The 13097-nt window shown below is 51.9% G+C and overlaps 1 protein-coding gene across 2 annotated transcripts in view; it reads right to left on the reverse strand.

The window, feature by feature from the left end:
* MGAT5B (alpha-1,6-mannosylglycoprotein 6-beta-N-acetylglucosaminyltransferase B) overlaps nucleotides 1-13097 on the reverse strand; it is a 69004-nt gene that overhangs the window by 22442 nt on the left and 33465 nt on the right. For both annotated transcript variants that reach the window (XM_041486580.1, XM_041486581.1), the window contains exons 4-8: nucleotides 9992-10104; nucleotides 8811-8884; nucleotides 7212-7382; nucleotides 6290-6454; nucleotides 5118-5287 (exon numbers count right to left, since the gene is read on the reverse strand). In XM_041486580.1, the coding sequence (XP_041342514.1) occupies nucleotides 5118-5287; nucleotides 6290-6454; nucleotides 7212-7382; nucleotides 8811-8884; nucleotides 9992-10104 (693 nt within the window). The remainder of the gene's footprint in view (nucleotides 1-5117; nucleotides 5288-6289; nucleotides 6455-7211; nucleotides 7383-8810; nucleotides 8885-9991; nucleotides 10105-13097) is intronic.

A 13097-nucleotide genomic window follows, 5' to 3' on the forward strand; every position in this document is an offset into this window, starting at 1 on the left:
GAGAACAGAGCAGGGAGCCTGTTCTCACTGCTCCCTCAGCTGCAAGAGCCCAGCAGGCACAGGGATGTTATCCAGGGATGAAAGGTGCCAGAGCTAGGCCTGAGCACCTCCCAGGGGTCTGTGACAACCCCATCACAACCAACAGGTGCAAATCCAAGTCCACAAAATGAACATCCTACTGCCTGCCTTCTGCCCCCAGCTCTTCCCCTGCTGGAATGAACATCCACTGGAAATGAGGATTTCCAAGCAATTTCAGCACCTGCAATGGTTTCACTTTTGCAAGGCGCACCTGGACTGTTTCTCTGGTTCATCATTGATCTGGTATGACACAGCCCTACCCTTCCAGGGAGGAAGTTCAGTAATCCTTTTATTTATTTCCAAGACCTGGAGATGCACAGGACGGTGCCAGAACAAACACTTCTTTCTGGTCAGAGACTCAGCAAATATGAAGGAACTTCCCAGGAAAGGAGAAATCAATACTTGGATTCCTGCAAGGAGCAGCAGAAACTGAGCACTCACGTGCTGGTAGTGCCTGGGCAGACCCTGGGACAGATGGGCTGTTTTCCTGCTGTCCCAGCTGCTCCAGCAGCTCCAATAAAAGGAAGAAATTCTCCCCTGTGAGGGTGGTGAGGCCCTGGCAGAGGCTGCCCAGAGAAGCTGTGGCTGTCCCATCCATGGAAGTGCCCAAGGCCACATTGGACTGGGGTACCAGGAGCACCTGGTAAAGGCTGGAGGCTCCTCCCCAGGAGTGCAGAGCTGATCAATCCACAGCCTTCCCCTGCAGCTCCATCAGGATCACAAGGAACAGCCACTTCTGGCTGTTTCCACAAGCAGTTCCTTTCTCTCCCACACAACAGCAGGACTGGTTTTGCCAGCTGGTGAGGGGAGTGAAGCCAGAGCCTGGGCATGGCACAGGTTTTCATGTGAACAGATGTGAGACAGAAAGATGGCTTTAATCTGCCAGGAGACAATCAGAAATGTGCTTTCTGGACATCGTGTTTCCATCTGAACAGCCCTTTGTGCAGCCTGAGCACACCTCAGTGAATGCAGAAAGAGCAGGAAAATCACGGCTCTCGCTGTGTGCCAGGCACTGGGAGGAGATGGGGCAGTGGGAGCAGAGCCAAGCCCCACCACAGCTCCAAGGCTCCATCCTCCCCACCCCAGCACAGGGAGGGTGGCTCAGCAAAATCCAGCACTTTGCCAGGACTAGAATTAAGAGTCCAGAACTTGACACGGGAGCAATTAAGCTCTGGGAAAGCTTTGTAAAGCCCTGACCCCAAGAGGCATCAAATCCCATTTTCTTCGACTTTCTGTCCTGCTTTATGAGCAGTTAATTTCGAGGGGACCATTGAGAAAATCACCTTTCAGTGCTTTTCTGAACTCCCCAGCAGCTCACAGCTCTGCAGCCGCTTGTCCCCCAGCCTCTCCCTTAGCCCCAGAAAAGCAGCTGGACATGCCAGGATGACCACTCCCATGGCTCAAGGATGAGGGTAGGAGCTGGAGCATCCAGGAGTGCCCCTTGTGCTGCTTCTCCCAGGGAAAAAGGCTGAGAGGATCCTTCCTGCCTGACCCCAGGGCACAGGTGCTCCAGAGGAAAAGCCTCAGTTTATTAAAGCTTTTTTTGTGGGCACAGCCATTGCTCCAAAGTGCTGCTTGTAATTTTCCAGCATTTACTCATGAGCTGCCTCATTAACAACCCAGCTCAGAGCTTTCAGGCACTTCCCACTCCTCCCCTAGCAAGCAACAACACCAACACTGGCCTGGATTCTCACCTCCCTGAAAGCACTTTTGGGCTACCAACTCAGCACCAGGGGTCTTCAGCAAGAATCAAGTGTTGCTGTTCAGATTTAGGGTTCAGCTTTTTCCCTCCCTGCTTCAAGACAAGGCTCAAAATGCTGCTGGCTGCCCACCCAGCACAAATCTCAGAGAGAAAACAGCTCCTGGCTCGCTGCTACAGCTCGGCAGTTCATTTTCCTCCTGGGAAGATGCACACAGAAACATGGAATGGTTTGGGTTGGAAGGGAACAGATAACCCTGTGATTCACCCCTTGCCTCTCCAGAGGCACCAGAAGCAGCTCACAAATTCACTGGGAGTTCAAAGGAGAATAAACACCTGCACTTAGCTCAACTACAGGAGAAAAAATAGCCCCTGATAGGACTCAGCAGTGGAATTCAGAGATCTTGAAATCTGTAGTGGGTAAAAGATAACCCAAATAAACTGGCCCTGAAAAAACAGGGGCTGGGGATGAAGCCTGCAGATTCCCTGAGCTCCTTATCTTTGTTCCACATTAGCATCGGTCCCTAAACCAGAGGAAGAAGCATTTGACACCCCTGGCCCTCACTGCTGGGCAGGGAGAGGTGCCCAGCACACACATGGGTGTCACACTCCCAACATGTTTTCACCCCTAGCCCTCCACCACCAGCTTTTTTGACCAGGGCCTTACTTCTCCTCCTTCATTTTCTTAATCCTCAGCATTCCTGACCCACTCCAGACCATCTCCAGGCACTGCTGCATTGCAATCAATACAGATGCTAATCATGAACAGCTCTCAGATAACCACTGGCTGAAGTGTATGCAGGCAAATCTTCCAGTGATCCCTTGCCAATGATCAATAAACGCAGAAAAATCAGCTCAGAGATTTGAAGAGACAAAAAAAAAAAAAAAAAAAATTCCAATCCAAACCAAACCAGGAGAGAGGTTAATCTGTGCTGAATAATTTATGGGCTCCAGTGAAGGCTTTGCTGGGCTGGAGCAGCTACAGCTCCCAGCCATGAAAAGAGCAGGGGTTTGCCAAAGAAAAATACACAAGGATGGATTCAACGTTTCACACTGCTGGAGCAAAATATCCCCAAACCCACCCCGACACTGCTGCAAGGTCAGCAAGAGACAGCCAGGATGGGAGAGGACAAATTCAGGCTCAGTGTACAGAGGTGCAAAGCTTTGCTGTTTCAAGGGGGTGCAGGGGGCAGGAGGGACAAGGAGTCAGAGTGCCTGGGTTGCCACTTCCCCAGGGACAGGGATTTAGCTTTGCTGCATCCTCCAGCCCTTTGGGCATCCCTGGCTCTCTGCAACCCTTGCCCAAAGCTGTGGCTACAGGTAAAATGCCTCCAGGCTTTAAGGAAGAGCCCAACATTAACTCTTAGCACACCTCAGGACTAATTACTCATGTTCTGCTAAGCCTCCCACTCGCTCCTGGTCAGGCAAAAGCTTTTCCCAGCACTCCTTCGAGGCAGCAGCCCAGCAGCAGGGATGTCACTGACAGATCTGCAGGATCCAGCACCAGGACTGCTGGCACCACTCGTTCCTCCCCTCAGAACCTCTGCCCCCCTTGTGACACCCACATTAACCCATCTCCTGATGGGCTGCACAAAGGTGCCGGTGGTGACCCATCAAACACCGGGCTTGGTCTCCAGAGGGACAGAGGGGACGTGGTTACATCCCCAGCTCCTGCCTCCACTCACCCCAGCCCATCAACATGAAAGTGAGCACTCGATGTGAGTGTCCAGCATTTAAAACATCACCAAAGGCACAGGACACGTGCTGGGAAGGTGGGGACACTGTCTGGGACACAGAGAAGGGCAAGATGTGCAGCCCCAGCCCAGCTCACTCACTTCCCATCTCAGCTACCCAGGGTAAGAGATGGAGCTGCCGTTCCCAGGCATCCCAAGGGACACATCCAAATCTGCATCAGAGGAGGAGCTCTCATCACTGAGAAGTGACGTGGAAGCTCCCAGGCTTGTGGCAAGGGCAAAATACTACAGGCAGCAGAGCAGCTCTCGCCAGAGTCACTTGCAGAGGGAAACGGGTGCTGCAGAAGCACCCCGTGAGAGCCGGCAGCTCCTTCCCCTCCCTAAACAACCACCAGGAGGTTTGTCATTATAGAACACAAACAAGAACCACACAGCAACAACAACACAACCCTCCCAGCCATTAACTCCTTTCATCCTTGACTACACGGGTATTATTTAGCATGTCACTCCCGCCTCTTTGAGGAGATGCTGCCTCTTGCATTAGGACCGGGATTTTTTTAAAGTTAATTAGTTAGGAGCTAATTCCATCCATTAATTCTGAATGCTGCAAGGGGTGGGTTGGCCTTTTTTCTTGGTTTTCTCCAGGATTTTTGGGGGTTTTTTTCCACTCCCTTTTCAGCATGGCTCATTATGTGGCTGATGCTGGCTTAGCATCTCCCAAAGCCTGCCCAATCCTCAAGGCAGCTTCAGGCTCTTCTTGATTTATAACCCATCTAATTTGCAATTTCCCTGGTACTTGCCCTCCACTTGGGAGGGGAGCAAACCTTATGAGGTGGCAGAAGGCAGCAGTGTCAGCCCAGTAATATCAGAACAGCATCAGCAGAGAGGAACAGGTCCCACTGTTAGCTTCTCCCTCTTTTTCCATCTAATATTGGTCCCTCTTGGAGATTGTCATCCTGTGTTGCCCCATGTCCCACAGCAGAAAGAGCCACTCTATCTGTGGGGAGTGCCTCCAGCAGCAGCAAATCCCCCACAGGTCCCCAAGTCACCCCCAGCACCTCCTGAGGTGGGACAACTTGGGGACCACCACTCCCTGCAAGGGAGGGAAGGGAAGGGAAGGGAAGGGAAGGGAAGGGAAGGGAAGGGAAGGGAAGGGAAGGGAAGGTCACTGTTCAACCACCAGCAAAGCCCCAGGGGCTGAGTGCAGCCATGCATGGTGGGGAGAGCCAGTGACCTGCAGGACACCTGCATCCTGCAGCACCTGGCCGCCAGCCCAGCAGGGAGCATCCCTGGGAAATGGGGTGGCAAAGGGAGCTTTTCCATGGCCAGCTCTTGGCAGGTGTCAGGAGACAGGTGATGCTGTGTGCTGGCAGCAGGCAACCATTCTGCTCAGATCCAGCACTGAAGCCACAGCACAGAGCCCTGCTCCAGATATGTCCACATCAGCTCCATGCAAAGCATCACCTTAAACCAGTCCTTCCCAGTTTCCTGGGATGCAGAAGGTTGGGATCTCTTCTAGCCACGACGCTGGTGGTGCAGTACAGCACCACCACTGTCTGAGATGCAGGTGGGCAAAGAGCCTCCCCCAGCCTTCTCCACCAGACCTGGTGCTTCCACCCAAGACCTCGATGCAACTCAGCACCCACCTCTGCAGCTCCTTCAGGGAGACTGTGACCCTCAGGCTGTGTCCCAGCATGAAGAGGGCAGCCAGGATGTCAGCCCACTGCACCATCTCGCCCAGAGGGCCTCCCTTCAGCACCCGTGGGCTGAAAACGTCCCCCGACTCCTCCGTCAGGAAACCAATATGGACCAGGATCTGCAGAGACAAGGAGAGAGGTCAGCACTGGAGAAAGGGACAGTCTGTGTTTTCCAGCCCAGAATGACTTATGGTCCCTGATTACCTCCATCTCCTTTGCAGGCTGTGATTACTCAGGGAGCTCAGTCAGGTGTGCAGACAAATTACCTATGTCCAATTAGCACAGACCCAATGGCCAGAGCGTGGCCCTTTGGCTGCCATTCTGTGTCCCAGGGCCTGGCTCGTGCTCTCCATGTACATCACAGCCTGAACCATGGGCTGCAGCTGGATTTCCCAGCACACAGGGGCCAAAGGCCCAACAGAAACACCACCAGGAGGGCCAGGAACCTCAGCTTATCCTCAGAGGAGACCTGTCACACTCCAATGGCAGCCGGACACCATCTCCACCCACCAGGACCCCTTTCCAAAATCTACCCCACTGCTCAGCAACACCAGTCCTACCACATCCCAAATGCCTGTGGAGTCATGCCTGTGGACAACAGACCAACCCTACAGACCCACAAGTGGCATTCACATTCTCTGGAAAAATCCCTTTGTCCAGGATTTTTCTCCTGGGAAGCTGAGAAGCCTCAGAAAAAGGAAAACAATTCTTATCTCATTTGCTTCTCCTGTGTTGTGCTCACGTGGAATGTGTTTGGAGATTGTTTACCCACAGGTGATTGTTTCATTGGATTCTGCTGTGAGTTGTTTTGACTCTTTGGCCAATCAGGGCCAAGCTGTGTCAGGACTCTGGAAAGAGTCATGAGATTTCATTATTCTCTTTTTAGCCTTCTGTCTGTATCCTTTCTGTATTCTTTAGCACAGTATAATTTAGTATTCTTTATGATACGATACAATAAAGTATCATAAAGTGATAAATTAGCCTTCTGAGAACATGGAGTCAGATTCATCATTCCTTCTTCATCGGGGCACCCCACAAATTCAATACCCACACGCTGCCATAAAGGAATTTTCCTCCCAGCTGGCTCCCCTCCCAGCTGTCCCTGGGCTCAGCTCCCGTACGTGTTTCTGGTCCCGCTGCTGTCCCGCCAGCCTCTGCTCCAGGCGCCGTGCCGCCCGCAGCCACTGCTGGGCCAGGTGCCGGATCCTCTTCTTCATGAAGCTCAGGGACTCCTTGCCCGTGCCGATGAGCTCCAGCAGGCGAGCCAGGTCCCTCCGGAAAGCTGCCTAGGGAAGGAGCACGCTCTGCACGGTGAGTGTAGGGAAAGCGGCCGCCAGAGGAGCCCCTGGGCTGCCCCGCGGCCTGGGGGAGGTTTGTCCATCCCAGCAGAGGTGATCTGAGCCCTTCCTGCTGCCCTGGAGCTCCTCCACTTCATGGCCCAAATCCCAGAGGGATCCCACTGCACCCAGGGCTCCTTGTGAGAACCCAGATTCCTCAGCAGAGGAAAGGCATGGATGTGTTGGAGTGGAGGAGAGGAAGCCACAAAAATGATCGGAGGAATGAAGCATCTCTGCTGTGGAGACAGACTGAGGGAGCCTGGACAAGAGAAGGCTCCAGAGAGATCTTCTTGCAACCTTTCCATACTTATAGGGACTTACAAAAAGACAGGGACAGAATTTTTAGCAAGACCTGTTGCAACAGGACAAGGAGTGATGGCTTTAAACTGAGAGAGCTGACTCAGAATAGATATAAAGAGGAAACTTTTCGTGGTGAGGGTGATAAAGCACCGGCACAGGTTGCAAAGAGAAGTGGTGGATGCTCCATCCCTTGAAACATTCAAGGCCAGGTCAGGCAGGCCTTGGAACAACCTCTTCTACTGCAAGGTTCCCTGCCCACAAAATCCCTTCCAACCCCAGCCACCCTGTGGTTCTGTGAAAACCCACATCAGGCATCACGGCCCTGCTGACACTGAGTGTTTATTTCCACTGGTGCCTCCCCACACAAACCCCTGGCCCAGCAGAAGCCAGGCTGGGCCCACCTTACCTGCGCCCGTGGCGGCGGCGGCGGCGAGGGCACGGCCACCGTCCGGTTTCGCCAGGGCAGGGGGGGACAGAACCACTCGACCTCGCTGAGGTAGATGAGGAAGGAGCACTCGGTGCCATCCACGCCAAAGAACGCATAGCAGGGGTCAGAGGTCCAGCGGGCCCTCATCCACTGCAAGGGGCAAAGAAACACATGAGGCCCATGGAGGAGGTGTGCCAGCCCTGCCAGCTACCCCTGCTATGGAAAACCTCTGTTCTCTGTCCCGTTTCTCTGCCTGGGAGATAAAAATGAGGGGCAGAGGGTAGAAAAAGGGCTGCAAACCCAGCCCCAGTGCCACGTGGCTGGTGTTCAGCCACTCGGGGCCTCCAGGGAATGTGGGGCAGAAGAAGAGGCAGGAAGGTTTGCTGGAGGCTCCCTGGGTTTCTAGCATTGGTTCCAGCCTTCCCCAGGGGCACAGCCATTAATCCCCAAGAAATGATGCACCACAGGGATTTCTTCTGGCTGGCTTTGCTGGGGAGCTGCTGATCTCATTGCCCCTGGAGCAGCAGGGCAGGAGACAGATCTGCCAGCAGTCCCCAGGGATGATTTCACAGAGAGGAGAATAACCAGGGACCAGAGCAGCGATTCATCATCCCCCACAACGGCTCTTGCCAGCCTCTTCCTAATTCAACTACAAAAACAAATCTGCTCAGGGACAGGTTGCTGTGCCCAATCTGTAAAACACAGCAATCACCAAGAGGGGAGATGGGGTTACAGCCTTCCACAATTGCATTACATCCTGAATTTACTCAAATTGTAGAAGGAAAGGATGGCTAACACCCCTGGAAGTGAAAAATCCATATCATTTTCTTGTTCCTCCCACATCATTTTCTTACACCCTTCGACATCTTTCCAGAGAGACTGGGCCCTGCAGAAGGCTGAGCTTGAAGCACGTTGGGAAGAGGAGGGAAACGGGCAATGCTTTTAATTAGTTGATGTAAATATGCTCTCTGACAAAGCCATCATGCTCTGGGCCAAGTGCCAGGCTGCATTCCAGTATGAAGAACAGGCTGGGTCAGGCAGGACTGATTGAGATGGAGGTTCTGGCCACCTGAACGAGCTGCTGCTCTGGGCAGTGCTGGGCTTATTCCCCAGGCACCAGGAAATGCTCCAGATATTCAGAGGTGATGTGCCAGAGCTTCCTCCTCACTGTGTTTCTGGCATTGAATGCAGGCAGGGAGGGCTGCAGGCAGAGGTGGTCTCACAGCTGCTTCTGCTGCAGCCTGTGGCTCCAGTGCTTTGTACCACTCCACCTAAAGGTATGTTTGGGGAGGGTATTACTGGGGGAAAACAATCCCATTTCTGTAGCAAAGGCTGCCAGAGAAGGTTGGACACCTCCCTTGTATTTTCTCTTCAAAGCACAGCCCTGCTTTGCTTTCCACACCTTTGGCTCTGCTCCTCCTCCTTCAATGGGGTGTACCTTTCCAACATTAACAAACATTTTTTTCTGGAAAACATCCAATTCCCCATTGCCCTTCCCAGTTTAACCCCCAGGGTCACTGCTTTGGGCCCTTCCATCCCAGCTGGAGACCCTCTCCCACACAGGGGACCCCAACTCACCTCCACCTTCCCAGCGCAGTCGGGGTACTTGGGATCTCTGGGCACCTCACACTGATCCCTCCTGCCTTCCATCACTGCAGAGAGACAATTTGGGCATGGGGAGAGCTGGGCTGTGACAGAGGAGCAGCTAGAAATGCTGTGAATGGGATGGGATGGGATGGGATGGGATGGGATGGGATGGGATGGGATGGGATGGGATGGGATGGGATGGGATGGGATGGGATGGGATGGGATGGGATGGGATGGGATGGGATGGGATGGGACAGGGCTGGCAGCCCCCAGGCATGTTCATTGGTGCCACAGCTGGGCTGGCAGACAGCCCCATCCCACTGGATGGAGCAGGACATCAAGATGTGAAGCATCTTCAGCATCCTTCCCAAATCAGGGAAGAAACAGAGGAAACCACCCTGCTTCAATGCTGGGAATGTTCTCTTTCCCTAAATCTCAGCAGGTGCATTTCCAGCACTTCCCTGCACCCTCTACCTGGTTCAGACCCCAAACTCCACCTATCCCCACTCCTGCAAGCAGGCTGCAGGATCTAGGGAAGTACTTGACAGCCGCTATGCTGTAAACTTGCAATAAAAACTGTCCTGCTGAGCTGCTGGAAGAAGACTCAGCCCCCAGGGTGAGTTCCAGAATAAGCCACAAAGTGGTAAAAATGGCATCAGGATCTTTTCTCCCCTCATGGCTGGGTCAATAAAAGCCACCAGCTCCCCTCTGAGCCCTCCTTTGCCCATAATTTCAAAGCATGAGGTGCAAGGGGCAGTGGAAGGATCTTCAGCCTAAACCCCAAGAACCACACAGGCATTTGGGGAAATATCTGCAGAGCCCAGCTGCCCTTCCAGCAGTGCCACAGTGGGATGGGAATGTTTCTCCTGGTGCTGAATCCCAGCCCCTGTGAATTTGGATTCAAACCACCAAATTTTTCTATCCAAGTGCTTGTGCTGGCACTGCTCCTCACCTTTAATTTTGCATTTAATTCCCCAGCATTTATCCCTGACAGCCATTCAGATTTGTCACCACTCATCCCCCCTGGCTGGAACGAGTTTCCCAAGGAAGGCAGCCTCAAGATCAGCCTCCATTTCTGGGACTTTTACCAAATTTGTCATGGTTGGACCTTCCCACAGGCAAAGCATAACACACAGGGGGTTTGGGGCACGGGGACCCCCAGGGCCACTGACCTTTCCCATTCAGCAGGCTGTTCCGGAGAATCTGATCCACCTTTATTGCAATGTCCGACACGTTCTGAGCTATGGCCTGGATCCTCTCCATCAACCCAGCTGCTGGCTGGAACCTGGGAAAGAAACCAAATTAACCCTGAGAACTTGATGTCTCCCAGTGGTGACACTAAGAGGCGCTCAAAGAGAAATCCATGCCCTTGGAAGCTGCCAGCAGATTGAATATAGCTCCAGGATGAAACACGGGAATGCCTAGTGCAGCATTTAGCAGGCAAAGGAGTCACTGCCTTCCAGGAGGTTTGATTGAAAACCTATTTAAATCAGTGCTTTATATTCTGCCATTTTTTGAAGTGTGTTGTTAAACATGGATCCACCTGTGCATTTTATGTGGGGAAAATATTAAATAGACTGGCAAAAAAATGTTTTTTCTTGTTTCAGATGTGCTGTGTTTGAAAATCCTCTGCGGTGATAATTTGTCTTGCAGTAGGAAGCTGTGCTGAGAAAAAAAAAAAAAAGAATAAAAGCACAGAGAAAATAAGGTAAAACTGAGGATGGCTGAGGAAGTTCATGGGCTTGGAGCAGAGTGATGAAAAACACACAGGACATGTGGATCTCCTGAGCCAGCCCATCCACCAAAGGTGGGGATCAGTTTCTCCTCCTGAGGAACAAGTGATAGGACAAGACAAAACAGCCTCAATTTGCATCTGGGGAAGTTTAGATTGGATATCAGTAACAATTTCTTCACTGAAAGTGAGGCCAGGCATTGGAACAGCCTGCCCAGGGAAGCAGTGGAATCCTCATCCCTGGAAGCATCCCAAAAACACCCAAATGTGGTTCTTAGGGACAGGGTTTAGTGATGGGCTTGGCAGTGCTGGGTTAATGGCTGGACTCGATGATATCAGAGGTGTTTTCCAACCTCAGTGATTCTGAGTTTCACGTGAGTGGATTTGCAGCAAGGAGCAGCAGCCAGGGCTGTGCAGGGACAGGGAGCAGGGGCTAAGCTGGGGATGGCAGCCCCAGGAAAGCCCACAGGCACCTTCCACCAAGGCTTGGATCCCACCAGCTTGGATTGCTGCATGTGCTTCCATGGAATCAAACCTGGAATCAACACTGTCCTGGATGAACAGCCCCATTGAACTGATCCAAGGAATACATTGTGTGAGCAGAAAAACAGGGCCCTGTAAAGAGGCTGACATAATTTGACATCGTTTTTAATGTCAATAAAAACCTGGTGTAAGCTGGAAAAAGGCAAAGAGAACTCCATCCATCACCAGTGGAGCCCTGCCAGGCTTGACAAGGAGTGAGCCCTCCCACTCCAACACCTCACACATCCCCAGCACATCTTGCATTTCCAACCTAGGATACCTGCCACTTCCGCCACAAACAGCCACAATGTCTCCACGAGTTATCCCAGTAAATAATTTCCCCTTCTGCACTGTTTGGGTTGTATGTTTTCCCTCTTGCTGCCATTGAGGTCATTATAATACAAGGGAATGTCACATGCAGTGAGCAAAACCAAAAGGGCTACCTTGAATACTCGTGGCACAAAAAATATGTGCTGATGTCAGGTCCTTCGTGGTGAAGTTTTATGTTTGTTCTCCAGCAGATCAGTGAACCTGAAGGCTGGGATTTAAAGTACCTCTGTCCTCAAGGCTAAAAAAATCCTGGTTTTATGAACCGACACTGCTTCAGTTGTTGATTTAAAGTCCATTTGCCAGCAGCGAGCAGCCCACATTTTTCCTTCTGGCATGGTTTATGACCATCAATATTCAGGCTGCATATCTCCACAGGGAGCCACTGATCTTGGGCTTTTAAGAAATAATAATTAAATGCAGAGGACACCATTGCCCCCAAGTCACTTCCAACCTTTGCAGAAAATAAACCCCAGGTATCCTGCTGTAACTGTTGCAGCAGGGAGGCTGCTCGTGAGGCCCTGGGAAAATATGGGCACAAAAATAACCTGAGATAAGCTCTGCTTGTCAGCATGGCTCCAAGGAGATAAAATTGTCCTGGTCTGAAAGCTCCAAACCCCCATTTCTACAACGCTTTTTCCCCCAGCAAGCAGCCTCAGACCCTACAGGTGATGAAGAGACACTCAGTAAACACATGGGATGGGCAATTTAGGAGGAAACATCACAAGGATGCAGTGAATGTAGAGCCAGTGAGCCTAAACTCCTGTTTTCAACAGGAAAAGGATGTGGGCTTGGTGAAGATGCAGCCCAGGTTTCTCCATCACTCATGGCAAGGAGAGAGGATGACCAAAGCCACAGCAGCACTGCTCTCACCCTTCAGAGCACTTAGATTAGCTCACAGCCCATCTTCTGCCTCTTCCCAGAAGCTATCCCAATCCTCACTTGCTCCCAAACACCCAAGGAACAAGGTGAGCCTCAAAAATCAACAGCAACCTCAGTCCCCACCTCCTCACTGATGACCTCTAGACCTCAGCTCAGCCAGGGCTGAGCACTGGGCAGCCACAAAAATGCTCAAACAAAAATCAGGATCCTAAATAAATCCTAAATAAATGGCTTTCTTCCCACACAGCCTTGTCCTGCCAGGCAGCCACAGTGCTGGGTGATGGAGCTGGCTCAGGCTCTGTGTCAGATTGCCCAGCTCTTGTGAAGCTACAGTTGCTCCCCAAACACAGAGATTTCACCTCAAAGCCCTTAGATGCAAAATGTATTTCTGAGCATCACACTCCAGTCCTCCAAACAAGCCAGGCATCGCATGAGCACCACAGGGCTTTCCCCAAAACACAGAGGATTACTGGAAAGGGACACTAAAAATATCCACCATGACTCCTGGAACATATGAAAGTGATGCCTTGTGCAGGCTGCCCTAGAACAGAGACTGGACAGAGCTAAAGAATAAAGTAGGGATTTATTAAAAGGCCTCAATGAATCCACCTTGGGCAGCACAAGAGCCCAGCCAGGGCTGCACCCAAGATGAACCAAAATGGTCAAAAAATGGACATGAGGTCTCAGGGTCTCTCACTGGGATCAGCTCTGCTCCATTTGCAGATTGGAGTTCATTGTCCAATTCCAGCTTTAGCCCATCCAGTCCCATCCTGCTTGTTTTTCTCTCTCCAGCCCACGTTGTTTGTGCTCTTGGG

The sequence above is a fragment of the Pyrgilauda ruficollis genome, unplaced genomic scaffold, assembly GCF_017590135.1.
Source record: "Pyrgilauda ruficollis isolate IOZ18807 unplaced genomic scaffold, ASM1759013v1 scaffold77, whole genome shotgun sequence".
Taxonomy (NCBI): domain Eukaryota; kingdom Metazoa; phylum Chordata; class Aves; order Passeriformes; family Passeridae; genus Pyrgilauda; species Pyrgilauda ruficollis.